The following is a 27,275-nucleotide window of genomic DNA, read 5'->3' on the forward strand; positions in this document are numbered from 1 at the left end:
CGTTGCCCAGCCTCTCCGTCGAAGTTGAGCCAGGCGCCAGTAGCCGACGTGGCGAGATGGAGCTGGCTAGTGTTACCCACATGCTGCGCCAGGTCGCTGCGACCCTGGCAAGCACTGGAGTTCCATGGCCGGGTGAAATACAGCATACATCTGGGTCTGTGGGCTGTCGGTAGCCCAGATTTGTTTCTGGGGAATCGTAAAGGTCAATGAGCAGGCACTTGGCCCTTGGAAAATGGTGGCCGGCACGCGGTCCTGAATCCAGTGATCCAGCCAACCAGACCGACTCGCTATGAGCCAGGGGCAAGCAGTCTAGGAGATGAGCCAAAATCAGCAGCAGCCACAAAGGGCTGGCTGGGGTCCGGGACACAAGCCCGCCTGTCTGTGCTCTTCTATTTCTTACCCCAAAAAAATAAAATAGCCGTATATTTTTTCGTTCTTCTGGTTTCTACTTGCTTTTTCAACTACTTTTCATATCACGATGCCACCTGTCCAGGACGCTGAGAAAGCCAGTAGCACTGTTACTAAAGGGCCATCGCCGCTGTCATCATTGCCATCATTGTCATCATTGTCACCATTGTCACCATTGTCATCCGAGTCGCAGGCAGAAGAGCTCAGGGCGCTGCTGTCAGAGGCAGCCAATGTGTTTGCAGGCTACGTTGATGAGGCAGCTAGAGACTCGTCCGACGTCATTAAGAATGCATCGCCGCAGCAGTTGTTGGCAGCACTCGATCTGAGGCTGCCCGAAGACGGCGTAGGTCGGGACGGTATCTGGAACGACATTCACAGCATCTGCGACTCGGCAGCAAACACGTGGAACAAGGGCTTCTTGTTCAAGTTGTTTGCATCGCCAACGCCGATTGGGGTGGTCGGTGAGGGACTTACAGCGCTGCTCAACAACAACTCCCATGTCTACGAATCATCGCCGACTGCCACTGTTCTGGAGGCCACACTTGGCTCGAAACTCGCTGAGATGGCCAACTTCCCGACGGACACTGCGGCGGGACTCACATTCCCTGGCGGATCATACTCGAACATGCATGCGCTGATGACTGCTCGCAACCAGCGATTCTGCGAGCTCAAAACTGGTGGGTTTGCTGCATTGGCAGGCGTGAGGCCAGTCGTCTTCACCAGCCATCATGGGCATTATTCGATCGACAAGTCTGCGGTGGCAGCCGGTATTGGCCTTGATAACGTTATCAAGGTGCCGACTGATGCAAACGGCCGGATGGATCCACAGGCACTGCGGCATCTGGTTGCCCAATCAATTGCCGCTGGTGCCACGCCATTCTTTGTGAATGCCACAGCCGGAACTACGGTGCTTGGCGCGTTCGACCCAGTGGCCGAAATTGCCGATATCTGTGAAGAGTTCTCAATGTGGCTTCACGTTGACGGATCCTGGGGCGCGCCGCTGGTGCTGTTTGGCGACCGCGAGGCAACAGGCTTCGAGTTTCCAGCAGGGAAAATCAACTCGCTCACTGTGAATCCGCACAAGCTGATGGGTGTTCCCCTGCAATGTTCGTTCCTGATCATGCGCGATGGGCTCGGGACCATGAAGGAGTCGCTGGGACTCAATGCCAGCTACTTGTTCCACCAGCAGACACACGCAGACGATATGCTATCAGTAGGCGGTGATCCTGCTTCAGCCGCCTGTGCGAGACTGGGCGGCAGCTGGGACGTGGGTGACGCGACCATGGGATGTGGCCGGCGGCCAGATGCGATCAAGCTGTGGGTGAGCTGGAGATACTACGGGACAAAATACTTCCACGACCGTGTCGTTCGCGCCCGGCAGCTGGCTCTGGATTTAGCTTCAATGGTGGAGACCCGGCAAACCGCAGAGGGCCAATGGCGGCTATTCACCCGGCCGCAGAGCAACTGCGTATGCTTCTGGTTTGTGCCTCATGGCATTGGTGAGGAGGACCTAGGCGAAGTTACCAAGGCAATCTGCCATCACATCAACAAGGCAGGCAAGATCCTAATTGACTATGCTACTGTGGATCTGTACAAGCCATTGCCTGGCCAGGCGATCGGTGAAAGATACCAGATCCCTACGTTCTTCCGCATCCCGCTAAACAACCCGGCCGTCGATACAAGCACATTGGAACAGATTCTGTCGATTATCGAGGGAGCATCTGTTGAACTCTACCACCAGTAGTCTCACTGAGAATGCTTCGCCTAGTGTACTTTATGCGCCATTGCCAACGTCTTGTAGAAAGAAAGCGAGAATAATATATAGCTACGAACACCGTACCAGTCCACCGTTATCAAGCCAACAGGCCGGGTGTGTGCATTACCTCTGCCCGTATTCTCGCTGATCCATTCGGCCGGCGTCATCCCCACAATGAGCCTAGTATTAATGAGAAGCATGAGGCAAATTGCAGGTTTCTGCGAGATTATCGCTTAATTTCTTTGGTTCTCCCTTTAGCCTATTCGCCATTTCAATCATGACTCAGGGATTCTGGTTCATAGGATCGGTTTGGATACCGGAACAGCCGCCGGCAATGGGCGACGGGAGTAGCAAAACGGTCCACGTGTTTGAAACTTGGGCGGCAGTAGTCTGTGCTCTGCTCTGTGCTGTCACCCTGGTATCCAGCTACAAGACAATAAGGCGGTTCCGGGTTTACTTTGAGGACGATGCACCAGCAAACAGCTCACCATCACTATTCTTGCTCCCCTGGCTCTCGTGCAGCGACATTGTGGCTACTGTAGCCAACATGATGCTTCTGGGCTTTGACCATGTCGGCAGCGCGTCCAGTATACGTCTTCGCATGGCACGCCGCGTGCTACTGACGACGCAGCTATCGTACATGTTTACCTACGTTTTGCTATCGATCCATGTGCTATCGCGAGTCGGAGCTGTCAATCCTAGATTCGAGCGGAAATACTACGAGTACTACGGACCGGCCGCAGGTCTTTTGGCCTTTTTTGTGACGCACGAGATTATTGCGACGCTGCCAGGCTTCTACACATTTTACAGATGGCTCATGCCACTGGCGACAATGGCCTGCATCTGTACGGCAGCAGTGGTGGCGCGTTCCCCCAAGCCGGTCGTGCCTGCCGAAGCACCACCTGCTGATACGCGCAGGCTAGATGAGAGTGATGTCGATGAACTGGCTCTAGGTGACTGCGCAGATTATGCAGACTATGCCAAGTATGCGGCTGCTCTATTTGCAGCCTTCCATGCTCCATGGATGCTTGTCTCTGGGGGCTCTTGCTTGGTGTACGTGCCATGCATGATCCTTTGCGCACGAGGGCTCCTACCCCTTGGCCTGATCACCAAATGCCCTGTCATTATCAATGAACACTCCCAGGAGCAAGAGCATGAGCACCAAGAATAGACAAAATATGGTGTCCATACCTTTTTCTTAAAAGGGGAGCTAATCCAATTGAAATACACATGTTGCTGAGCTGCTGTGTCTTTTTTCCTTTCATGCACACTAGATGCAAAGGAGGCTGTGAAGCAGAAAAGCGGCCGCCTGTTCTTTCAGCGCGACGGACCACAGGCTGGGAAGCGGGCCCTCAGCCTTTTCCCTACCTCTGACGAAATTAAGAGCCTTGATCAAACCCAGCCCGGCGGTGTCGTAAAAGTATTGATTGTCTGAACGCCAATCTATAAAACATGATCAACATCTAATATGTCCATCCATCATCTGTGACCAGTGTGCACATGTATTTTTGGCATACTCACCGTCACTCAGAATGCATCTTTTGCGAAATATTTGCGCTACCGCTGTCCCAAGATTCTCGCTGTTGGAACCGGCTCATAATTGCTGGCACTATTTTGGTGATCCTTTCTCACCTCTTTCATAAGTCAATGCTACATCCCCACCCACTTTCACACTTGCAAGGTCACTTCGGCTGGAATCTGCTCAAGCTTTGCTCCACTCTGTGAACTTGTACTGGACATGCTGTGCAGCTCCTCGGATGTGCCACGTTCATAATTGGCCTTTGTGGTAAAGAGTGCGAAGATTTGTCACCGTCTACAGTGCGAATATGAATCTAAAACGCGGCAACTGCGAACAGCACGCCTGCTGGGCGATTGGGCAGGCGCTCGTCGGCCACTGTAAGGCTTGCAGAAGAGTGCACTTCCTGAGTCTGCATCAAGCGCAAATGTGGAGCAGATGCTGGCTCAGAGCCAACCCGGGCCCATTCACAGATTCGAACAACTATAAATGGCAGCGAGCATGGCCACCATTGTCCAGGCTTCATATATCCATTTACCTTCACCGCTCAAGAGAGAACACACCTCAAATATGAATATTTATCATTAAGCAGCACCATCCTTTAGATGTCCTATCTGTCTTTGCTACCAGCCCTTTCGTTTTTGTGCTGCTAGTTGTCGCTTCTTTGTTGTTATTCATGCCTATCATATACAAATAGCCTCACCATTTATATTTTAACCTCTTTATACCCTTATTGCCCACTTCACCTTTCTTGTTTTCCTCCAACCACTAGCTTCAGTCTATATTTGTGTACTTTTTCAAGCTTGTTTAAACACCACAATGGCTAATGGCTTTCCCTCTCCGCCCTTTGGCCCCCACGGCGTACTTGGTCACTGGGCCGTTGTCGGCCACGGTTTTAGCATTGCCTCTATAATATCGTCAATCTTCGTCATCTTCGTTGTTGCTATCGCCTGTTGGCACAGCCGTCTCTATTACAACCGCCCCTCGTTCCGCCTCTCCGCGTGGATTGCAGTATGCGATGTCATCTACGCTGTCTGCCAGGTCTGCACGTTTGACAACCAGCTCATGACGTCTCTGCCCATGATTAATCTGCGCGCAATCAACTGGATGATGAAAGGATCGGTACTGTCGTTCATCTTGCTCTCGGTATGCCTCGGAATCCACCTCATCCTGACTGTAGTTATGCGCAAGAAGCACCTTGCTGACAAAATCCAGTATTGGTACGAGCCAGTCAGTCTAGTCGCCGGGTTCTTGATCTCCCACCCGATCATGTACCTCTACGATGGCGTGCAGTGGAAGGTCAACTCGCAGGGGTTCCACTTTATCGGAGACCCGAATACATTCAAGCGAAACAGCTGGCTTATCCTTTGGGGCTGGGTGTTTGCTGGCGTAATATTCCTGGTTGCAGTGTCATTTATGGTCTATATTGTGATGCTCAGCACGTTTCGTGGCACGATCCAGTACATGCAGATGCCTGAAGGCGATGATGGCCTCGAGACCCTCACTTCCTCATCCATGAGCAAGGAGCGCAAGCGACTAATCCGCTCAGTCATCATGCGTATTGCCATGTACCCTGCTGTGCCGATTTTCACGCAGGGCTGGGTACTTGCTGCCAACACGGTCACCACTCTGCCGTACTGGCTCTACGTTGTAGCCAGCCTGATGCCCGCACTACAAGGCGCGTTCAATTTCCTCGTATTCCTGTTTAATCCGGCTTGGGATGGCCAGCGCAGGATGCTTATCGATCCTTTCCTTAAGCGCATCGGAAAGAAGCAGAAGCAGAAGCAAAAGGACCTCGAGTCTGGAAGCGCAGACATGTTTGTGTACCACACAAACGACTCGACCATCAGGCTTTCGCCGTATCAGTCGCGTAACTAAGATGCGCCTCCCAATCCTTACTGCTACCAAAATGTTAGACCTCTGCCATGCTCTGTGCAGTTTACCCTCTCGTGGACTATAAAAAGCAAACTAATGTATCGTGCGTTGCTAATGCTGCTGCAAAGTTACAAGGGGGGTAGATGGGAAAGAAACGCAACCTGTTACGCCAAATAGTGTATTTAGAAGTCGTCTACATCCGATCCATCCGACAGCTGCTCTGGTATTCCGTACTCGTCGTGGGGAGCTGCGGCTGAATCTTCCATGCCACGTGCAGACGGCAGCGGGGTCCCGCTGTAATCATCGTCCTCGTTGTGCTTGGCCTCTTCGCAAGCATCAACCCACTCGCTGTAGACGTCGATCGGCTCGCTAAGGTGGGTCAGTGCTGCCTGGTACGTGGCCGAACACACCTTGCACTTCAAATTGCCAACCTTGTGCTCCTTGTCCATAGACACGATAATAGACTTTTCGTGGTTGCAGAACAGACAGTCGAATGTCGTGTCCAGCTTGGGTTTTTCCTTCTTTACGATTTTGCGTGACGACTTTCTTTTGCCCATGGTATATGTGAACGGCTGTGTAAATGAATAGGAGTGGGGTTGAAATTGGCTTTCTCTGGAATTCCCAGAGCACGCAAAATACACTCTTGGACTGTAGAGAGGCCTTGGTTGTGGGATCGGATTGGATCGCAAAATTTGGATGCTAACTGCTGCCGGCCACCAGTGCGTCGCCGCTGCCGGTGTAGCAATAGCCCAGGCGGACTGCTACATCCAAACAAGGAGATGGAGCTATTTTATTGTGGAAACATTTAGTCGGTACTCTTACACGAAATAAAAAAAACAATGCGATGATATGAAGGAAAGACAGGTGCTAGCAACAGTAAAAAAAGGTACAAGGCAAGATTTTAGAGAAGATGGCGGTCTCCGGGCAAATGGTAATTCAAGCCATCTGAGGCATCATCATGGCTCCACGTCAAGGCGGCGTGGACAGGCTCAGGATATGTGATCGGTGAATGTAGCGGCGAGCGGCTTAAAACCGGACCCAGTGGCGAACGACTCGAGCTCGGAGCCATGTGCGGGGCGTTGTGTGGCGGAATCACCAATGGGTTCTGCAAGGCGTTCTCGGACTGCCGTCCCTTGCGGCGTAGCGTCCTGCGCACGCCGCTATTATTTTTCTCAGCACTAGTATCGGCTGGGATGCTGAACGGGTCGTCGCCGCTCGTCAGTGTCGTGGCAGTAGCCGGCGACACAGGCTGGATGTTGAAGGGGTCGGGTGTGGGCATAAATTTGTGTGTTGACATGCGCCTGCTGTCTAGGCTTACGTCCGAGTGGTTGCCGTACTTGATGGGGTCAATAGCGCTGTCGGGGCGGTTCTGTCTGCTGCCCTTACCGTGGTTGCGCTTCAACTCATCGCCGTAGTAAAAATCGACATTGCGCGAGTTCGAGTACATGTATGATGAGTCGTGCGGGTTGTAGGCATGGCTGCTGAAGGGTGCGGTCGAGTGAAGGATGCTTGTACTGGTAGTGTTTGATACAACGTCATACTGGCGCTGCAGACCGTCGTCACGCAACTTCTTGGTCCAATGGCGCAGGTACTGCTTGCGGCGGAATATGCAGTTGAACATGGGTGTGAACATGATGGTCCACCAAACCAAATTGCATGCAATATGATCCAGACCCGTGGTAACTAGCCGCAGCTTACCATTAAACGGGTAGGTTGGGTGCGTGTAGTGCATGGTGGTAGTGAAGATGAGGACAGCAAACACTACCAGGCAGCAGAATGCCATCTCACGGCTCTCGTTGAAGGAGCTCTTGATCCGACGGATCTTCCAATTGATGACAGCCACAACCACCCACGCAACCCAGATGAACGCAAACAGGGACGCCTTGTATCCACTCGTATATACACACACATCCAGCATGTCTACGTACTGGATCGTGACCTTCTGCGACAGCACCTGTGAGATGATGCCGTAGATAAGGAGAAGGCCGCAGAAAATGATGAATGGCAGGTACAAGCCAAACCCATTGAATGGCTGGTTGAGCCGGAACACACGGTACAACCCGTATGAGCGCAGGGCAATCAGCGAGCTCACAGTGCAGACACCGAGCAACACGCGCACCCACACACCGAACGCCTTGCAGTTTGTCAGTGCAGTGCCACTCAAATGGACGATTCCATTGGCCTGCAGGTCGCCAATAAACCACAGCACAAACGATATGTATACTCCGACCATGATCATTGGGCTCTTTGACTTTAATGGCGGATAGCTGCGGTTCCATATCAGAAACACCACGGCCAGCAGGTCGATGGCGTAGATGGATGCAAACACGACGAGCAGCGCGAGCTCATTCTTTCCGATCGGGTCCAAATGGTAGCCAAGCAACCTTGCGATTTCCACCCGGTTCTGCTCCTTAGGTGTCAGTGAAAAGGACATAGATGGTAGCGTCTATATAAATAATTACTATTTACAAGTGGTAGTTAGCTGAGATGGCAGAAGAAATGAAAAAGGGAGACAGCTGGATAGCTATAGCGTTGGCCATGGTGCTCGTAGGGGAATAGGAAAGGGGGACTGCGAACAAACAACCCACAGCAACCCTCATGGAGCAACTCAAAAAGAATGCGCCCGCTGTTCGATGATGGACCCAGTGACCTCAGTCACAAAATCATGGCCACATTCCATGTGGAATGGCCTCCCTCCCGCCATACGCGTGTGGGGGTCTGGAAAGAGCTTTAATACAATACTGGTTTCCACCCTTGGCAGGAATTTGCAGATTTTCCCATGGACTAGAGAGAAGAGGGGAGCGCTGCCAACGCATGCGCCCAGTGCATCTGCGCATGCCACAAATCAGCGATGTCCGCGCTATGGATCTACACCCAGCCCATACCAGCGCGCAATTTCCGTACAGTCTGTGAAGCTGCAATTATAGAAGAGCCGATTTGGAACAGAGGAGAAGGCTGTCATTCACAATCCGGCGAATAGTTTGTGCTGATCCATGGTCCTGCAGCCCCAAGCACTCCATGAACAGACCGCCACCGCTGCCACCATGAATGCGGTCCAACCACATAGTAATATCCGGCCATTATAAGCTATACGTACCTGGCGATCTATGATAAGGATCCTTGTGTCGGGAATAAATGAACGACTCAAGCAAGGTGTAGTGGGTTGGAAACGGGTTGGCTCCTTGGTTGCAGCAGTAAGTAGAAATGGCCGCGTAAAGAAAAAAAAAATCAGGCTCGAGCCGTGAAAGATACAGGATATGCAAGAAAGAGGGGAAAAAAAGGTTGAGGAAGAGGGTGAGCAGGAACCGACGATCCACCAGCGCGCGAGGAGGCAGAAAGAGCAGCTTTATACTGTTATAAGGCCAAAGCTCGTAGCGTTAGCTCAACCGATTTTTTAGACCACAGTTGCTCTACAATGCTGATGCTTTTGCAGTCGGGATCGGACGCAAAAGCTTCCTTTATTCTGGGTCCATGCTGGATTTGCCAGAATATAGCCCATCCCAGCACAAGAGAAAGCCGAATCGGCCGGAAATTACAGCACTCGGGTAGGGAGGGAGAGCGCGAGTAAGAACACGAGAAAATAAAGGCAATGATGTGCTGGCGCCCGGCCAATCCCTCTCCCCAGTCGGAAAGAGCAACAACATAGCGAAGATCAGCCAGAGCACTGTCAGCCACAAGGCTGGCAGTTTTAGATGGCAAACGTTATTTTTTGCGCGCCAGCGCTCAAGGCCAGCGCTCTTATTCCAGCAAAGCACAGGGACCAGTGGCAGACACACAAAATAACGTCATGAAAACAGCAGGAGCGACGACTCTGCAGTTACTTTGGGATTACCAAATATAAAAGGCATTGGTATTTTCCACAACAAACTAATGTAAACAGTCAGGCACCAGCAAGAGTATTTATAGCTTCTTCTTCTCGGGCAGACCGTCACTGCCATACACCGAGGATGTGCGACCCGACAGACTGTTACTGTGAACTGTGCTTCGGCGGGCAAAGTCGACAATCAAGTCACCAATTGTGGCCACGGCCAAATCCACCGCTGCTGCCAGCTGCCGACACATCTCCACGAGGACCTGGATGCTGTCCCGCCATCCCTGTATGGCAATGGGCCATAGCCCAGCAGCAATGGTGCTGATGTGCACAAGCAACTGCTGCCAATAGCTTGACGCCAGGTGGTGTACGTAGCTTACGAGCTCACTTGACAGAATCCACGCATGGGTTTTCGCAAGCAATCGAAGCGGCTGGAGTCGCTGCAACAACCTCGACATGTGCACAGTTGCTCCTTGCCAAGCACCACACAAGTGGCGGAAAAACGATGTAGCAACGGTCCAAGCAATACGTCTGAGCCTTGCCACCAGAATTCCAGAGGCCAGCCGGCCCATGTACGAGACTGTGAAAGCCCACAGCTGCGATGCATGGGCGGCCATTGCCTGCATCCTCGGCAATATCATTTCGCGGGCCCGTGAATATGCAGCATGGCTGTATTGGATGAGCCATGAATACTTGGCCAGCAGCGCCTGCATGCGAAGATACACCTCCACCACCCCGGGAATCACGGTTGCCGAAAAATGCTTGACAAGTCGAATGCCAGCTATGAGTGCATTCTTGGATTGCTTCAGCAAGGGTACAAGACGCGCCCAAACAGTAGATGTCTGGATTCGGCTGAATAGTAGAATTGCGGATCCGACCAGAAACTGAATAGCACAGTCGCCTGCAAGCATACAGACCCGAAAAGCGGGTCGCCATGCACGCTCATATGCCAGAACTGCCTTGGTACAGATCCAGGGTGCCATCACTCCGCTGACGAATGCCTTGACCATGCGGATCCGCTCCGAGGACGGAAGCAGCATGAGCAGCACAGGTCGTAGCCAATGCCGGTGGTGCTTCAGCCAGCCAGACACAGCGCCGATCCACTGCCACAATAAGACAAGGTCGCACATCAAGTCCCGGCTCAAAATCCTGGCTGCCTTCCAAATCTGTCTAGCAAGCCAGCATACCCGCCAATATGTGGCCGAGATCCCCGCAGCAGTCGCACTACAGGCAGGCACAATATAGTCTAACACTGCAAGCTCGGTAAAATCGCGCAGCACCGGTCCACCGGTCTCTTGCCACCAGCAGCCAAAGTCAGTGCACCGCGCAAGCAAGTATGAGATAAACGAGCCGATGGCAGGCAGGCCGGTATTGAATGCCCATACAACTGTGGTCTCGGTGATAAGAATGGCTGCATCAACCATGCGCTGCTTCAGATTGAGCCGAGTCACAAGCCCTGTGACAATCGTATGCATGGTTGCCGCAGCCGTGCGCACTGTCGATAGCGAGTGTGCTGCAGCATTCAGCAAGGCGTCGATGGTACAGAACACTAGCAGCTCAAAGACATCCCAGCCAAGACGCACTACCACATACGCTGTGGCCAGCGGCATCAGGGGCAGCGCTGCAATAAAGCGCTTCCACCCGCGCCGCCTCCTGCTTGTCTGCGGTGTTTGATTTTTGCTGTCATCGCTCTCCCCCTCTGATTCCGACCATGACTGCAACTGGGCACGGCAAGCACCACTCGACCAGCGCCGCCGCTGCCACCGCTTTGACTCCGCACTGCTGTCATCTGAAACCTCCGGCTGCTCGTCCAAGAAGCTCATGCTCCTGCGTCGAACTTTTTTAGTCTGCGCCATCTCCTCTATGTGCTTGCGTGCCTCTTTCAGCTTCCGCTTGACAACACGCCGCTCCCGCCAATCTAGCGTGTAGTTCTTTGCAGCTGCAAAGAACAGGAGTGCGAGTAAAGCACAGCTGAATGATACGAATTGCAAATTGAAGTCTGACTTTTCTCGAATTCCCATTTTTGAATTTTGCGCCGTGCTGTGAGAATAGAGAATAAAGTTCAAGTTGAGGAGAAAAAAGGACTTCTTGGCAAAAAAAATATTGCCTGACGGTGTCACTACTGACTACTGACACGTGTCCAATTACCTCCACCAGTCGACACCTGGCCATTTGGTGCCAGCAGTCTCCGACTCATACTCGGCTGACGGAATCCAACAGAGCCACAGTGGCCGGGATAAACACAGCGGTCAGTCCTCCAGAAAACCGAAGCCTGGCAACCAGACCAACAGCCAAACCATATCCCTGGTAGGTAAAGATCATTGTGAACAGCTTTTTATGTGAATGATTTATGGCACCACTGCATCACTCCTCAGTGAAACTAGCAACCAGATATGTCACAAAATTTGCATTTAGACTGAATGAGAATGGCCATAAGATTATTTGTCACTCCAAGAAATGCATTATATGAGCATCCCATGCGCATAACATGTATACATCCCTGTGTATACTATGTGATACGCAAAGACTGCGGGGTCTTAATGCCATATGCACTGGGGACGTTTTGTCTGTAGTAATAAGCCTATAGTAATAAAACACACTATACGCTACTCTTTCCACAACATCGCGCGGGTGAGCTGTGACAAGATACACACTGCCATAGTATCTTACAGCCGTTAAACTTTTGCTGAGCAGCAGGTTGAGATACCGCTTAATTAGGTTCCCAGTCACTCATATGTCTAATCGTTTCCGGAGGAGATGTGGCTGAATGTTTTTCCACAAAATTGGAATGGACATCTGCCAACGAGCTGGTCCACGGGCTTGGTAGCAGTGATGAGTTATCTCTTGGCCGGCTGCTACCAAGCGATCTAGTGCGGACTCCGCAGTATTTACAGAGAAGATCACCAGCAGACCAAGGCTGTCCGCCAACCTTATCCCAATATCTCAAGGCCAAAGTCCGTACTCACCAACATACAATTTTCCCGACGGATTTGACCAGACACACAGACAAAGCTGCTGTAGCACTGCCAAGCACCTGCCAAGTACCTGCTAAGATGTGTGGTCTGTGAGCAGCTGGCAAGGATAGGGATCCTTGAGCCTGAATCGACCAGACATGAAATGGACGGCAACCTGGAAAGTAAAAAGGAAGTGCGGCTCTACAAACAACGGAAATGTCGCGCAACCCTGCTGACGATTGCGGAACTATTGTCAAACGAGGCATCCAACAATGATGAACCTGTCCAGGAGTCCGCACCACCTGTCCTGGAGGTCAGGGGATACGCCGCCGGCCTGAGACAGGGCCAGGGGCGCTGCCTTATAAATGCATCCATACCTTTGTTCTTGGCGCGCTCTTCACATCCCTTTGCCTGCGCATATGTAAAAAAACGCTTCGTTCTTTACTTTTGTCAGTGTTTTGTACAGCTACTATCTGTTGTCTGAAGGCACGCCTCTAATATAATTTCAATGCTGCGACTTGCCAGACGTTTCATTTCTGCCATCTCTCTATTGCTGTTTGCTGTTCCTATCCTTGTTCAGGCGCATGGAGACGATATGGACAGCAGTGCAGGACATGACCACAACTCGATTGGTAGCGGCCCACTGCCTGACGAAGCCAAATACTTCCACTGGCCAGATGAGCCGATGGGATGGGCACTGCGCACCCACGTTGTGTTGTGTCTGTTTAGCCATCTGCTATTCCTCCCGACAGGTAAGAAACAAATGGAATCCCATCGAAATCACTGGGATGCTAGGAAGGAATAGAGGACATGCATGACGGATTTGTCATGGACACCCACAGGTAGAATACTTTCATCGTGTGCAGCTTGGTCAACTGTCTGGTTGGCGTGCGGAAAAACAGCCAAGAGAGGAGGAAATGGCGACAATCCCAATTCACGACAAGTCACGCATCCTGCTCACGCACATCATGGCCCCCCACTCAATGAGAGCGTACACCTCTTCTGTTGTATGTAGCAATGGCCATGGAATTTGCTCGGCACAAGTACCAACCGATCGTCCAGGTGGCTGGGGCGCTGGTCGGACTGGTTGGGTTTGTGTTTGGCTGGATTGGAGGCAGCGTCGACAACACCTACGCCCGCTTTGGGTGGTTCATGCTAAGCCTGCTGGTTATTCAGACCGTGCTCAACCTTGCGCTCACCACCGGATTGGTTCGGAAGAATGCTTTGCTAGAATCCCCGTACCGCTATGTCACTGCCTTCCAGTTCATATTTACATACATGGCAATGGTGCTGGGCGTGATTACATTCCTGAACCTGTGCAGCCACGGGCATCTCGGCCAGTGCATCTCTCACTTTGTCCGTGGCAGCATGCTGATGGGAACGGCGATTTCTGGTGTCATCGCAATGCGACTGTGCGGACCGGTGCTGATGGAGCTGGGTCGGCCGCTGGAGTTTTTTGAGTGCGGGATAATTGTGACCGTCGGCCTGATCGGCACTTTTACTGAGCACAACTTTTTCCAGTCGAGCAGCACGGACGCATGGTCGCACAAGGACCTACAGCACACGATGATTGGCATTTGCTGGCTCGCTGGCGGATCGCTTGGTATGGCAATGACCTGGAAGAGCCCGCCGCGTAACCGCTCGCCGATCCCCGCACTCATATTCATCGCAACCGGCGTGTCGATGATCATACATCAGCAGGATCTGGTCATGGCTTCGCGTACACATTTTCTGTTTGGCGCAGCAATGATCATAACTGGTGTGGTTACTATATTCGAAGTTACCATCATTGCGTCAGGCTTCATCAAGGAGCGCGGCGAGCCATCTCTATTCCAGTATGTACCGCTGTACTTTATGTGCGCATCAGGCATGTTTTTGATGGGCTCGAACAGGGACATGGTTCTGCTCCTCATAAACTCAAAGGTTGATATCGCCACATACGGCCTGCTGCTTCTCAGTTTCTGCTTCGTCATCTTTTTCTACTTCTACCTATTGGTTGACCTGTATCTCAAGCTGTGCCAGCCACCTCCGGCTAAATATCACCCGTTGCCCTCTCACGCAGAAAACTGGGTCGAGCATGTCTGACGCCTATCAGACATGGGCCATCTTGTTAGCAAGCATACTTGTTGGCGTGATTAATTATTCGATAGTACTTTTTTAAAACTAATATAACTCAGAAACCACATAACGCTTTTATGTTCACAGTGTTGTCGAGAATTGGATCGTGTCAGTCGAGCGGTTAGCATCGTAATTACACAAGTAGTTTGTGTTTGTGTTTTTGTCTGCTGCAGCCTGCGAGCCAGACTTGAGATTGTAGCTGAGCTGCGTTGTTGAGGCATCTTCCTTGCATGCAAAATCCTCACTCGAGCTGTGCAGAGGCAGCTTGCTGGGGATGTTGCGGTTCTTGCGGCTGCATGTGCGACGGACGTACTTTGTGATCCTCTGATGGGTCTTGTCAAATGCTGGGTTCATCAGGAAGATGAGCATGTTGATCATTCCCTGGGTAGCCGGCATCAGGTTTGCCATGATGTAGAGCCAGAAGGGCTGGCTGTCTGTAATCATGTTTGTGACGATGTTCCACGTCTGAGTGACAATAGGCACAATCGGGTAGCAGGCAATGCGCAGAGTCGCCGACCTGATGTACTTGCGACGCATGTCGGTCATCATGTTGAGGGTAGAGCCGTCAAGCATGTCCAGCTTCTCGGGACCCTGGGTCTCCTCGACACGGTTTATGACGCTCATCATCTGCAGGTAGATCAGAATCGAAATGATGAACAGAAAGACGATGCCGGCAGCTGTCCACATGTAGTGTGCAACCCAGATGTTGCGGTTGTACTCAGACTCTGACGTTGCAATACGGAACACTTGCATTGACGGCATCCAGCCAATCTTCTCGTACATGTACATGTACGAATGGGTAACCAGAAAGCCCAGAACAAACGAGACGTACTCGTAGTAGCCTTGGATCCGGTTTGCAATGTGCGTTTTACGCATCAGCACCGTCAGAACAAGGTGGATTCCGATGCAGACAGTCAGGAAGACGAACGACACAACGCTACCAGCCAGCATCCACACAATTGCACGGAGGTTGGCCTCGGAGAGCGTTGACATGTAGTCGTTGTTGAAGACAAAGAGCTGAGTTACCGAGTAGATGAGGTCAGCGGCGGCAATCCACCCGGAGAGCCGAAAGGACGGGCGGGAAAACAACTCGCGGTTGCGGATAGAGAGGACGATGGTCGCTCCAATAACAAAGATAGAGCTGACAATCGACGCAATGTTGAATCCGTGGCCTACGACGGCCCAGTATCCAAGCACACCATGGGGGTCTGGGTATTGTGCAACTGCAGCGGCAGCCTCGGCAGTGGTGGTCCGCACTGAAAACTGGTTGTTACCAAACATATTGCGGTAGCGATTGATATAGTATTGAAAGCAGAAAATGGAAATGGAGGAGCGGAAGGTGCTTTGACGCTGCGTGGGGAAGACTGTGCGTGCAACAGAGAACGCAGGGCGGCTGTTCTGCTTTTTAAACGATAAAGGACGTCGCGTATGCGAGAGAATTGATTGCTACATTATAAAAATGCAGAGTAAAAGGAGTTGCTTTGTTTAAGGCTGCAGTGACTAGTCAAGTGTGAATGCGAACAGCAACTCAGAACGACAGCACATCCTATCTTTACACAGGAGGGAGCGCGTTCACTGTTGCGCGACTAATTAGAAGCAGCTGGGTGTATAAATCATGCACCTGCTCGGTCATAGGACGCGGATGTGCTCTTTTTGCCGTCTCTTTCTGACCTATTCCTCATTGAACAGAAGCTTGCCCAAGTATGCTTGACATAGACCAGCAGCGAACCTCGCTTAAAGGGAGCGGATGCGTTCGCGCTCGCAATGCATGCAGCGAGATGCCGTTCCTTTTTTACTAGGCAATCATAGGCGGTTTTGTTGATTGGCGTCTGTTGCGTGCAGGTGATTGTGTGGATCCGGGTAAAACTCGCCACCGCAGTGGAGGAGTGGCAGCGACACGCCCCCTCTCTCCCTGCTGCCTATGGAGCAGAGGACTGCGCCAGTGAGCTGAGCCAAGACAATCCAGGGCATATCCCGCATTCAACTCAGGCGCGGGGACTGCCTAGAAAATCACTGCCCAGAGATGGCGCCGCCATCCATCTCAGCCACGGCCACCAGAACCTGTCTTCTTGCCGGTTGAAGGTTTGCCCAAAAAGGCTTCAAAAAACAAGTAAACGACATTTTTATACCAGATACACTGCATCGCCTTAATGCCACATTGTGTCGCCGTGCCTGCGTGACGGCATGTATGCAGCAGTCGGTCACTCCGCCGGAAGGTCATTAGCTGTTGCGCTTTCTCTGTCTTCTTCTCTCTGCCTTTCTCTCTTCTGATATCAAACCCGTCTATTTACTTCTCGCCATTTCTCTCGTCACAGCAACAACCACAAACACAAGCACGACAATAGCCAGCCGAGCACAACAGCAGTAGCAAGGACGGGACAACAATATTGGCGCACTCTTCTAAACAAAGGCAAGTCGCTTTGCAGACATGAAGCAAAAAGGACGCACCTATCTCTGGGCGAAAAGACGTGTGCATCAGCTAGAGCACCGAGCCTTGCCCAAGCATCAGCACCCCTACACTGGCCAAGCCTTAAATGGGCGGGTCTCCGGCTGATGCTAGGCTTGGGCCATGGCTGGTGCACACCCTTTTCTCGCTGCTTCCTATATCCTTTCTCCCGGATCATTCACGGACCACACATTATTTGTTTACACAACTGAAAAAGCTGCGTCCGCCCTGTTTCAGTGTTGCTCGCTTCATTCCGCACACCTACTTTCACACTAGCGTTAGCATGAGCTGGGTTGTGTGGTTGCCATTAGCAGCAAAGTGAAATAAAAGAAAATAGCAAGAGGTACAAAAAGAAGCTGCGTTTTATCATTTGTTTTTGGCCACCCCTGGCTTTTCCACTACACCAGCAGTCGCGGGGTCCATACATGATCCAGGCTACCAGGGGCATGCAAGTTATTTGTCTGGCGTGTACCTGCAGCGTATACCACCCTCTCTTTTTTAGAAAGCGTTCCTACCATACCTATGGGGTTTGGCGACCTCGCTGGCTCCTTTTTGCTTGTTCTTGTTGCCATATGTAGCCCGGACCTTTTCTGACGAGTACCAGCAGTCAATCATTGCAGCAAATCCAGTGTCTTCAGCAATTTCAGAAATTCCTCCGTCCAACAAGGGAATCGGCATTTATATCGGACGATTTGAATTGGTGGAATAAACGGTGGATAGGCCGGTCTCAGTGACAGGTGCGGTATTATACACTCGATTCGCCACGGAAAGCCAAAGCGATCTCCAGGCGTATATGGAAGAATTGCTATTCAAAGCAAGGTACAGTAAATTTTTTCTTTTAATAGACCATGTCGCACCGCACTTGATACTGGTTCTGCGGGTCGTATTTAAACGGCCAACACTGGCACACGCCCATCGCATACAAATCTGAACCAGACAAGCCGTTTATCTCATAAACCCCGCCCCCAAAAAACCTGATTGCTCCATATTGACTTGTTGAAAGCCCTTGCTTGCTGTCAGATATCTCTCCACCACCACTTTTCACAATACTGACTTTTTTGTCTTCCTTTCTCTTCTGATCTACCTACATATACCCTTTGCTGTAGCCCTCATAACCTGTCTTGTATTTTAGCCTCAACACTTGCATACAGACACACACAAACTCCTAATGGATCACACACAGTACCCCAGCTCAAGCCAGGAACTGCAGGCACTTTCCAGCACCCACATGAAACCACCGCCCCCACAGCCAAATTCAGCCGATGACCTCGCGCACAGCCACGACCACGAGTTTAACGACTCGGACTACAACAGCGACGAGCGGCAAAGCCCGAGCTGGAGCGCAACCAGATCGCAGAGCGAGGGGTCAAGGTACTGGAAAGACAACCTGAACAACCTGTTGACTCCCCAGACGGTATCAGAACAAGCGCAGGTCAAACGCCGCACACGCAACCGCGAAGCCGCGCGCCGTTCGCGCCAGCGCCAGCGGGAACGAGAAAGGGAGCTGATCGAGCGCCAATCCAAACTGACAGAACGCATGAAGGCCCTCGAGAGCGAGCTTGTTGAGTGGCGGGCAATCAACTCCAGCTCCGGTGGCGGCCTGCAGTTGCTGGAAACCGCAGTCGGCGAGGATGAGCTCACAGAGAATATCAACAACATCTATTCCCTGACCATGGATACACTCAAGATCATCGGCGAACTGCAGCTCCAGCTTGACGAGATTACAAAAGAGCTCAACGATATGATCAAAAAATGATCCCTGTACGTTTTAATGATACCTTCTTTCTTGATCCCAGACCTCCACCCTTTCCCACAACCTTAATGCAAGATGCTTGTCAACAACAGAACCCTCGACAAAGTTGTTAAAAAAGAATAAAGTGATTCCCTGGGAACTGCACAGTATTGTTGTGATCGCCCACTCCTAGGCTGGTGTTGCTGCTGGCCGATTTGTGTGCTCTGCCAGTCATCTCGATCCTCAGCTTCGGAAATCTACGATGCAGCTGCGCAGCCCTACATTGTGACCAGATAATGTTGAACTGTGCTACTACGGATATCCGATATCAATTGGCAATATCAGCAAGAACGGTTGGCGAATTAATGGCACTGAGGCAAAATACCATCGGGCCCAGGCACCGCAGTGTGACTAAGTGTCAAATGACCGCTGCAATCCAATGTGCTTTGAAGGGTGTACTAATTCCGCAGTAGTCAAACATAAAACGGAACTAATCATCCGACAGCATTGGGCTCATCGGAGCTGATTTCTGGTTGATGCAGCTGTACTGGGCCTCAAAGCAAAGTGCGACTACTTTGACAAACCGGCGACATATGTTTAAACCCAACTATATGATGGAGACCAAATAAATTCATGGCTGAGGGATGCGATGGTAGCAAACCAAAAGTATTAACGTGCCAGCAAAAACAGCGAATATCACGCGATATAAACGTACAAATAAAGTGTGGGCCAATAGTACTATATCATACACAGACCATATGTACCTACGAAACTATGCCAGTGGAATAGCGTCTGTGCTTGCTGCCCAACGAAGACAATAGAAGATGAACTGGTAGAAATCAGCTCTCAGTAGCCTATCTTTGCCTTATGTATAGTTTGATTTTTGAAAAATCAGAAGTTGGACACGGCTTTGTTGTTCGATTCGCCGACAATAGCTCAGTTGGTAGAGCGGGAGACTGTAGTGGAATTGAAAAAATTCTTGAAATCTCTAGGCCACCTGTTCGAATCAGGTTTGTCGGATTCTTTTTGAACATCATTTTTCTTGCTGGAAATTGGTTTTTTGGTTCTGAAATTGTTGTCATTGCTAGGAATGAAGGCAGGTTTGCTGGTAGCGCCTGTGTGTGCTCTTGTTGCTTTTTTTTTCTTTTTTTGTGCATATAGCTGGTGCTCATCTTGTGTAGCAACACCATGCTCTGTGTGTCCGGCCACCAAGAACCTGCTTCTTTATCTGTATCTGCATGGCCATTTTGCCATCTGTCAACTATAAGATGCTCGGATGGCTGGTTCCATAGACGCTATCTCGCCAGTACTGTTTGTAGATACTGTCGCTGCACTTCAAGTATGCGTATAAAAGCAGCTGGCACCAGAGTACCACACCAGCCTGATGGGACCGTGAACGCACCTGGTGCATAGCAAACGCTCTTGGACCCAACAAAACGAAGGGCTGCCCTCCCTAGACTCTTTATCCTTGCTATGATTTTCTCATGATGCTCGTGAGCAGCACTCAATTGTTAGCAAACGACATGTGCATCTAGCGCACTAAGTAAAGTGCGAGCTATACAAGTTCCTATCGACTTTATAGATGCGTCCACTTCCCTCAAATTATATACTTGGGTTTGAAGAGCGGGTGATGGCGTCTGCAGTTGCTGCCAGTGGCCGTGACGCCGTATTTGCAGGTGTCGTTGCGGAAGAATAAAAGACAATAGGCAGACGATACATATACAGCAGCAAATATGGATACGAGACTCATACAGATGCCAAAAAAAAGAGGTACAGCGCTTTCTACGGTGAGACTACCCAGAGGTAGCACGGAACACTTGGCAATGGCCCCAGCCGACAATGTGGCAGCACTAGAGTTGCTTGGTGCTCACAGCATGGTGTGGTGGCCAGCACCACGACGCATCGCGAGAAACAGCAAAAAGATGGCAAAGCAGCCCAGGAGGGGAAGAAAGCAAAAGAGATGCTCACTACAGGGGTCGAACCTGTGACCTACGCGTTATTAGCACGTCGCTCTAACCGACTGAGCTAAGCGAGCCGAACCAACTAGTGGATCCTCTTGTTGAGGTCACGCAATTTTTTTGTGTACATGAAACTCCCACTCTGTGGTACATTTTCTTGACAGCAGTCTCAGCCGCTCTGGCTCTTTGAGCAGCAAGAGGAGCTCATTTTGTCACGGATCATGCCGAGCACTGCAGCTGGGACTTTCGAGTCTTTGCTTTAGATTGTATTGGTGTGAGAAATAGAGCGAAGTGGGTAGTTACATGGTGTTTTTGGTTTAGGCGCACTTGGGGTATGCCTGGGCGTTGGTGGGAGCCTTGGCAAGCTTGACCTCGGCATTGCGGCGGCGCGTCAGGCCAGACAGAACACGGCCACCAGCCTTGTTCCACTTGGGCAGCTCGCCGGCAATGACGGTGCTCGGGTTCTCACCAGCATTCAGGCGCTTGACCAGGTTCGATGACTGGGCGCCGCCGCAGCCAACATTGAACACCCACGACACCAGCGCACCCCACTGGTTCTGGTTGAGCTTGACCTTGCCGTTCAGGTACTTGCCCAGGCACGTGTACTTGGGGATATCGTCCTTGAGCAGAGCCTCGGCGGTGGCCTGGGTCAGCGGGAACTTGTACTTGACCTCCTTGCAGCCCTTGGTCTGGCACAGGTGGCCGTAGCCGACGGTGGGCAGACCGATGGGATCGGGAGCCGGGCTCTTGACGAAGCCCTCGAACTCCTTGATCAGGTTGAGCGAGGCGGCGTTGACGCTCTTGCAGTATCCGCTCGAGGAACCGCCGCCAGTAGAGCCACCGCCGCCGGTGGATCCGCACTTCTTGGCAACATAGCCGTTCTTCCCAGTCTGGACGTAGTAGTCCGCAACATAGCACCCATGCTGGGTCTTGTCCCAGAGGTTGTTGCCGCTGACCGACGTGCCGGTTGTCTGGCACGAGAGTGTGACCTGCTCACCCTTCTTGTACGTGCGCACAACCTTGTCTGAGGTTCCCGGACCTGAGCGGCAGTTGACAGTGTCGCCCTTGATGGCGTAGCCGGAGGCAAGCTGCGAAGAAGTGGCGAGCAGGAGAGCAGCGAGTGTGACGAGCTTCATCTTTTTCGTATGTGTTTTGCGGAGGCCGTGTGAAGACTGGAGGGTAGATTGTTGTTTATCCTGTTGGTAATGGACTGGTCGTGACAGGCAACAGCGCTTCCTTTATATACACAACTGGCTCCTGAATACAAGCATGAGGTATGGACTCGCTGTCGTAATATGCATAGTCGATAATTCTATTATTAGCACCCATGTCTGCATATCGCTTGTTTACTCTTCGGGCTGTGCTGCTGAATGGAAATTACCATTAGGCGGTCACTCATGCACAGCGTGCTGCTGCCAGAAATAAGCACTGACCTAGAAGGTTTCGATAGTGTGCTTACGAAGCGAAGGCTTTATCCATGACGCCCGGCTTCCAGAATGTATCTAAAAATAAACCGACGTGCTGAATCCACATAGTGCAAGCCCCAGGACGATCTCTTGTAAGCGCGCATGAGCTTGCAGTTCCAATGGTCTAAAAATAAATTGTCGAGATACAGACTAATGCTGCTGCCTGACAAAACCGCTATTTACGTTTATTCAGCTAGCAGCGAGTTGGTGCTATGTCTCGATATGCAAATAGGTCTTGTGCAGACTACACACAATCCAAGCATGAAAGTTGGATATACGTTCCCAGTGTATACTTGTGAATGCGGTGATAATGCATTGAGTTAATTGGTAGGAATATTTGAAAAGCAGCCATGAATACATCACAATTCATATCAACAATGAGAGGCGAGTACATTACGTGCAATCTGTATAGCAATTGAGCATTTCCTGCTCAATATTGATTACGCAGAATGCCTTGTCAGTGAAAAGATAATAGGGAGCAGACATGGCGTGTCAGTGCTACAGCTGTGCACCAATGCAATGCGTCCATTTGTCAGCTGAATGGTATTGTTCGTACACTAAGCCAGCGGAGGTATGTCTCAGTCTCTATAAATATACGCTGTAATCAACACGAAAAATATGCATGCTCACGCTGGGCGGACTATGCTGTATATACCTGGTATTGCTCCGTCTATACCTCTCTTCCAGACACACGCACCATTCTAGAGATATCAACTCTTTGAGCCTTTGACTATCGTGGTTATCCATCCACCTCCTTTGCAAACATGTTACCAGATGATCAACACGGTAAAGATACTCACTGATAGTGGGGTGGTTCATCAGAAAACGACTGGAGTGAATAAGCCATGTTCCACTATCGCAGAAAGATATGATTGTGCCCACACCAGCACGCCATTCAACCCAATTTTTGAAAGCAAAGAAGTGCTTATCAAACACATTGCTCCAAATCCAGGTGACAGGCTCCTGGATATGGCAGCAGGATCCAGGCGCATGGACATATACTATCTGCAGTGCTAGTATGAGACGAACTGCGGCTCTGCGTCGTCTGTGGTGCTATTTGATCTAAACCAAGGGAGGTTTGGTTATGCAAAAAAACAAATTGCGCGATACAAAGTGGGCAAAAGATGGAAGATTGGATTAAGTGCGAGGGAATGCAGACGATCTACTGGTGTTCCTGGGCAGCCTGTTTGGTATTTACTGCTGGAAGCTGGGTTTCCACAACATGCCGAATCGTGACAAGGTGCTGAAGGAAGTATTTTACGTACCCAAGCCTGGTGGCACGCTCGCAGATGTGGAGTGCAATAGCGGGGCAGGGGGATAGGCAAAATGGGAATGCAAGCTTTATACATGTTTATCAGAGTGGTTTTCAAGAAAACAAAGGCCAAGGACATGGCGCAGGTAGAAAACATGGTCACAAGTGCTATGGCGTTTCAACATCCTCCGGAATCTGGTGTAGAGATAAATGCAGCAGTATTCAGCACTAAGAGCAAGGGGTTCGAGTATGGCACATGCGGTCTAGCTGTAGGGTACTTTGGCACCAAGCCTCTGTAGTTTCTACATGTACAACAATAAAAGTGGCTAGGGGTTTATCAGCAAGGAAAGAGGAGTAGGAATACTAAGTACAGATGGTGATGGCAGAGTTACAAAATGAGGGGTTGGTGGTGCTAATAGATGTGGGCGGCAGTGCGGGTTTTCAGGAACGGCACGGTGACGATCTGGCCATCGCGGGTATAATTTTTGGCAATCTCGTCGTGGGCAGTAATACAGATAGGCGTGACGGCGCCTGGGAACCACGGCAGGTGCCTGAACCAAAAGCGCTTTTCGGTCGAATACATGGTCTTGGAATTCCAGCTCCCCAAGGAGTCGTGCGGGGTGCGGTACATGAAGCGCTCGAGGTTCGACTTGACCTTGCTCTGTTACTCGAGCCGCAGGCAGTCCTCGGTTTTGTGTAGGTGGGCAATATTGTTTTAAACCTAGGGGTGGTAGTGTACTAGACAAAACATCATTATATCTGAGCCAGGCAGCTGGTTTGATCCTAGTATACCCGGCCATGAGCATGGAGTTGATTATGCTCCGCTAGGGATGCACTATTGCAATTGACCACATGGTATATACTAACAGGTACGTTGTCATTGGCAGCGGGTGGGCGATATAGCAAAAATATAGTGCTGCCATGCATGCCAGCGGATGCCTCCGTAGAGGCCTTGCAAGTACTTCAGTAATTCTTGCCTTTAGCTCTACTGCTTGTCAAAGGCGATGCGTGTGTAGTTGAATTTCTGCTGGTCTAAACAAATGAGAAAAACAAAAAAAACATGGGCCCTAAGAGTATCACCGTTTTTGGTCCAGACGAGGCAGTAAACAGTCTAGAGAAGCGCTAATTTAGTCCACGCAACGGTTCCCAGCAAACCCGTTTCGCAACTATTTTATTTCACATTCTCGAGCAAATATACGGCAGTGACCCTGTGTAAACATCGCAAGGATGCAGGCCAGCAGCGCAACTAGCAACACAAACAACAGCCGCATCGAGGAGTGCCGGCTGAAGATAAAACTACAGGACCAATACCATTTCCAGTTCTTTTCAAAACTAATCCATCATCTCCACACGACACGCAATTCCTCGTTCTGAAATGAGTGCCTCCAACACCACGGTGCATGACCACACTGCTGGCCCAATCCACAGCCCTGGCACAGCGCTTGTAGCTGGAATGGCAAAGAAGCGGCGGCGTCCGCCATACTCGTACACTGCACTGATTGCGCAGGCGATTCTGAGTTCAGAGGACCAGAAGCTGACTCTGCGCGAAATATACGACAGCATCAACGAGATGTACCCAAAGATATGCGATGGTCCAGATATTGGCTGGCAGAACACAATCCGTCATAACCTCAGTCTTAACCAGTGCTTCCAGCGCATCCCGCGACATCAGCTGCCACCAGAATTGAGCGCCAAGCTGCGGGGAAAGGGTAGTTACTGGACCGTTGATGTGGAGCTGATGGACCCCAGCACGCGGAAACGGCTCGAAGAGGCCATGGCGCTTGCCACTGGACATGAGATGCCAAGAAAGCGGCAGAAGACTGGGAGCAGCACAAACAGCCCGATAGCATCTCGCTACCAGAGCCCAGCATTTGCAACACCACAGTGCTTCCACGGCTCAATTTCAACACCAGCAGCACCAGCAGCCCTGTCCTCGATCCCAGCGCCCAGCACATTTATTTTCAGCAGCGCTCCGCTGCCAGTACCATTGCTGAATCACCAGCAGCCAAAAATAGAGTTGCCACCAATTGTCTCCATGACAGCGCACCATCCCCATGCGTTGACTCCGGTGCACCGCACTTCGCATACATACTACCGGCACCTTAGCAGGGATTTCCGCAACGAGGCCAGCACCATTCCGATTCCACGCGGCAACTCACAGGTGCCAATCACTGGGCGGTGGGAGACAGCCGTACCAGATAGTGGGTCTGCCTACGAGTTGAGCCCAGCCCAGTACTCGCTCGAGGTTGCGGTGTCATGCTCGCGCTCAACGGCCCGCGATCTCGGCAGCAATCTGCGCACCGGCGTGTTCCAGTCGTCGACACTCCAGTCTGCAACACCGTACTCTCTGTCTCCTTCGCCCACTGCCGATGCCCAGTCTGGCAGCGACGGCGAGTCTGAGTCGACAAAGCTCTCTATAAACCACCTGTTGAACTGATATACATCATTGTCTGTATTAAATCTGTCATCACAAAAGTGTATAGTAACTACCTCAGGGGCTGTGCCTTCAAAGGCTATCTCATTGGCCAAGTGTGGTAGGCAATGATGCGCGGGCTATTCGGCTGATTAAGGCAGGCTGGTGAATCTCTAGATATGCTGAGTGCCTGGCCATTTGTGCTAACCATTTATTTTACGATTTATATGGGCAGCTTGCTTGAATCTGCCACTCCACTTGCACTGGGACGTGTAGCAGACAGCAAGCACGATCCATCCCTGATTTTTCTCCTTTCGTACCTTCTGCTAGCCGTGCATTCAGCTTTGGTACCAGAGCGTTGAGTAAATAAATGTGGTGGTGAATATTTGTATTGTAACTGAAAAGGGGGGGGGGAAGTATACATTATAGACTAGTTGGGGCTCATGTAGTTATCTGAGCATGATAGCGTCAACACGAGCCTGATACTTGCGCGTTGTCTGCCCCTTGGTCTTCATTTCATTGTTGAAATCGATTGTGACCGAGGATGCACGGGAGGGGGCCACTTCCAGCGAGCTCCGATTGCTGCTGTGAGACCGTCTGAAAGCAGTCCTAAGCTTGTCCGAAAAGGAAGAGCGGCGGCTTGATGTGAACGAGTCAGTGTAAGACATGGTAGTCAAATTGTTAGAATCGGTTGGTGTTGTAAAAGGCAAGTAGGCTGTGTAAAAACAACTGGCTGTTGCTGAGTAGTGTGAGGGGATGAGTGGTGATATGTGAGCTTAGCGAGAGCAAGGCAGATGCTTTTATACCGATGCAGCATGTTCGTATTCAGGCGATTCTGTGGTCGGTATTTTCTTTACCCGTTACCACGTTCTATTCTTTGTCAAGGCGGCATATCCGCAGCAGCAGGTTATTCTCTTCTCCCCACACTGAACCAGCTGTGCTGACCAATTCCTGGCTGATCTCTTCAAATGTGTCATGTTGCTTCGAATTATTTTTGGTCAAAATTTTGCGATCGACGGAGGTGGAAAGGTGGGGTAGAAGAGCTGCGGTCAGGAAGATTTTCTTTATCGATGCACATCTGCCAGGCGCGAGCGACTTCAAGCTGCAAAGGAGGGGGTACCATGGGCTCCGCCATGTCATAATGCTGCACTGCGCCAGTTTTCCAAACGTGAGTGCATATTGTCGACTGATGACAAATGGAGTGTAGATCAATGTTCCTGAGTCAGTGGGGATGATCAAGGTAATTATTTTCCGGCCACATCCAACAGTAGGGCATGGATTAGGATTCCGTATATTCAGCATGGAGAGAAGACCGTCACATTTATTTCCTGTTGCGGGGAGAAGAAAGATGTAACGAAAAAAGTATGAACTTTCAAGTTCCGGCCGGAATTGGGCTCAGGGCCATGGAGGATTTTCTTGGCATTTGGCACGGAAGCGGGGGTTCTAAATGTGCGCACTTGCCATTTAGAGCTTGTACTTGATCATCGGAAGAGAATTGCTGCGGTACGAGCCTCATTGTTGCGCTTGTGGGCGGGATGGTTCTTTTGATCGGGCGAGGGTCTTAGTGTGG

General features: G+C 51.0%; 12 protein-coding genes and 2 non-coding genes across 14 annotated transcripts; 7 read left to right on the forward strand and 7 right to left on the reverse strand.

Annotated features, from left to right (window-relative positions):
* Positions 1-413: 413 nt before the first annotated feature.
* Positions 414-2,244, forward strand: DL89DRAFT_267640 (PLP-dependent transferase). Its single transcript, XM_040887585.1, has one exon. The coding sequence runs from the start codon at positions 479-481 to the stop codon at positions 2,150-2,152; it is 1,674 nt and encodes a 557-aa protein (XP_040743095.1). The 5' UTR covers positions 414-478; the 3' UTR covers positions 2,153-2,244.
* Positions 2,245-2,412: 168 nt separating this feature from the next.
* DL89DRAFT_267641 (uncharacterized protein) lies at positions 2,413-3,616 on the forward strand. The gene has a single exon (XM_040887586.1). The coding sequence runs from the start codon at positions 2,442-2,444 to the stop codon at positions 3,333-3,335; it is 894 nt and encodes a 297-aa protein (XP_040743096.1). The 5' UTR covers positions 2,413-2,441; the 3' UTR covers positions 3,336-3,616.
* Positions 3,617-4,499: 883 nt separating this feature from the next.
* Positions 4,500-5,558, forward strand: DL89DRAFT_257669 (uncharacterized protein; the record flags this gene model as incomplete). The annotated part of the gene is made up of 1 exon (XM_040885548.1): positions 4,500-5,558. The coding sequence occupies one exon, from the start codon at positions 4,500-4,502 to the stop codon at positions 5,556-5,558; it is 1,059 nt and encodes a 352-aa protein (XP_040743097.1).
* A 323-nt stretch (positions 5,559-5,881) lies between these two features.
* On the reverse strand, positions 5,882-6,112 carry DL89DRAFT_211214 (Elf1-domain-containing protein; the record flags this gene model as incomplete). The annotated part of the gene is made up of 1 exon (XM_040884199.1): positions 5,882-6,112. A coding segment is annotated over one exon (231 nt), but the record flags the coding sequence as incomplete, so codon positions are not given.
* Positions 6,113-6,456: 344 nt separating this feature from the next.
* DL89DRAFT_257671 (uncharacterized protein) lies at positions 6,457-7,989 on the reverse strand (the record flags this gene model as incomplete). The annotated part of the gene is made up of 1 exon (XM_040885549.1): positions 6,457-7,989. The coding sequence occupies one exon, from the start codon at positions 7,987-7,989 to the stop codon at positions 6,457-6,459; it is 1,533 nt and encodes a 510-aa protein (XP_040743099.1).
* Positions 7,990-9,411: 1,422 nt separating this feature from the next.
* Positions 9,412-11,415, reverse strand: DL89DRAFT_267644 (uncharacterized protein). The gene has a single exon (XM_040887587.1). The coding sequence runs from the start codon at positions 11,385-11,387 to the stop codon at positions 9,456-9,458; it is 1,932 nt and encodes a 643-aa protein (XP_040743100.1). The 5' UTR covers positions 11,388-11,415; the 3' UTR covers positions 9,412-9,455.
* Positions 11,416-12,722: 1,307 nt separating this feature from the next.
* On the forward strand, positions 12,723-14,462 carry DL89DRAFT_160774 (uncharacterized protein). Its single transcript, XM_040883656.1, has 2 exons — positions 12,723-13,072; positions 13,336-14,462. The coding sequence occupies exons 1-2, from the start codon at positions 12,829-12,831 to the stop codon at positions 14,403-14,405; spliced, it is 1,314 nt and encodes a 437-aa protein (XP_040743101.1). The 5' UTR covers positions 12,723-12,828; the 3' UTR covers positions 14,406-14,462.
* A 57-nt stretch (positions 14,463-14,519) lies between these two features.
* On the reverse strand, positions 14,520-15,719 carry DL89DRAFT_293060 (uncharacterized protein; the record flags this gene model as incomplete). The annotated part of the gene is made up of 1 exon (XM_040890359.1): positions 14,520-15,719. One exon carries the CDS (start codon positions 15,717-15,719, stop codon positions 14,520-14,522), a length of 1,200 nt encoding a protein of 399 aa, XP_040743102.1.
* Positions 15,720-17,611: 1,892 nt separating this feature from the next.
* Positions 17,612-18,776, forward strand: DL89DRAFT_160711 (uncharacterized protein). The gene is made up of 2 exons (XM_040883655.1): positions 17,612-17,703; positions 17,991-18,776. The coding sequence occupies exon 2, from the start codon at positions 18,053-18,055 to the stop codon at positions 18,638-18,640; it is 588 nt and encodes a 195-aa protein (XP_040743103.1). The 5' UTR covers positions 17,612-17,703; positions 17,991-18,052; the 3' UTR covers positions 18,641-18,776.
* Positions 18,777-19,541: 765 nt separating this feature from the next.
* DL89DRAFT_t74 lies at positions 19,542-19,636 on the forward strand. Its single transcript has one exon. It is a non-coding gene; the product is annotated as a tRNA-Tyr (tRNA).
* A 941-nt stretch (positions 19,637-20,577) lies between these two features.
* Positions 20,578-20,651, reverse strand: DL89DRAFT_t87. Its single transcript has one exon. It is a non-coding gene; the product is annotated as a tRNA-Ile (tRNA).
* Positions 20,652-20,826: 175 nt separating this feature from the next.
* On the reverse strand, positions 20,827-21,710 carry DL89DRAFT_283967 (glycoside hydrolase family 24 protein; the record flags this gene model as incomplete). Its single annotated transcript, XM_040889760.1, has 1 exon — positions 20,827-21,710. One exon carries the CDS (start codon positions 21,708-21,710, stop codon positions 20,892-20,894), a length of 819 nt encoding a protein of 272 aa, XP_040743104.1. The 3' UTR covers positions 20,827-20,891.
* A 1,994-nt stretch (positions 21,711-23,704) lies between these two features.
* Positions 23,705-24,098, reverse strand: DL89DRAFT_293063 (uncharacterized protein; the record flags this gene model as incomplete). Its single annotated transcript, XM_040890360.1, has 2 exons — positions 23,705-23,951; positions 24,085-24,098. 2 exons carry the CDS (start codon positions 24,096-24,098, stop codon positions 23,705-23,707), a joined length of 261 nt encoding a protein of 86 aa, XP_040743105.1.
* A 569-nt stretch (positions 24,099-24,667) lies between these two features.
* Positions 24,668-25,036, forward strand: DL89DRAFT_224032 (winged helix DNA-binding domain-containing protein; the record flags this gene model as incomplete). The annotated part of the gene is made up of 1 exon (XM_040884672.1): positions 24,668-25,036. A coding segment is annotated over one exon (369 nt), but the record flags the coding sequence as incomplete, so codon positions are not given.
* Positions 25,037-27,275: the final 2,239 nt, after the last annotated feature.

Source organism: Linderina pennispora, assembly GCF_002104995.1.
Source record: "Linderina pennispora strain ATCC 12442 chromosome Unknown DL89scaffold_7, whole genome shotgun sequence".
In the NCBI taxonomy this organism is placed as follows: Eukaryota; Fungi; Kickxellomycota; class Kickxellomycetes; order Kickxellales; family Kickxellaceae; genus Linderina; species Linderina pennispora.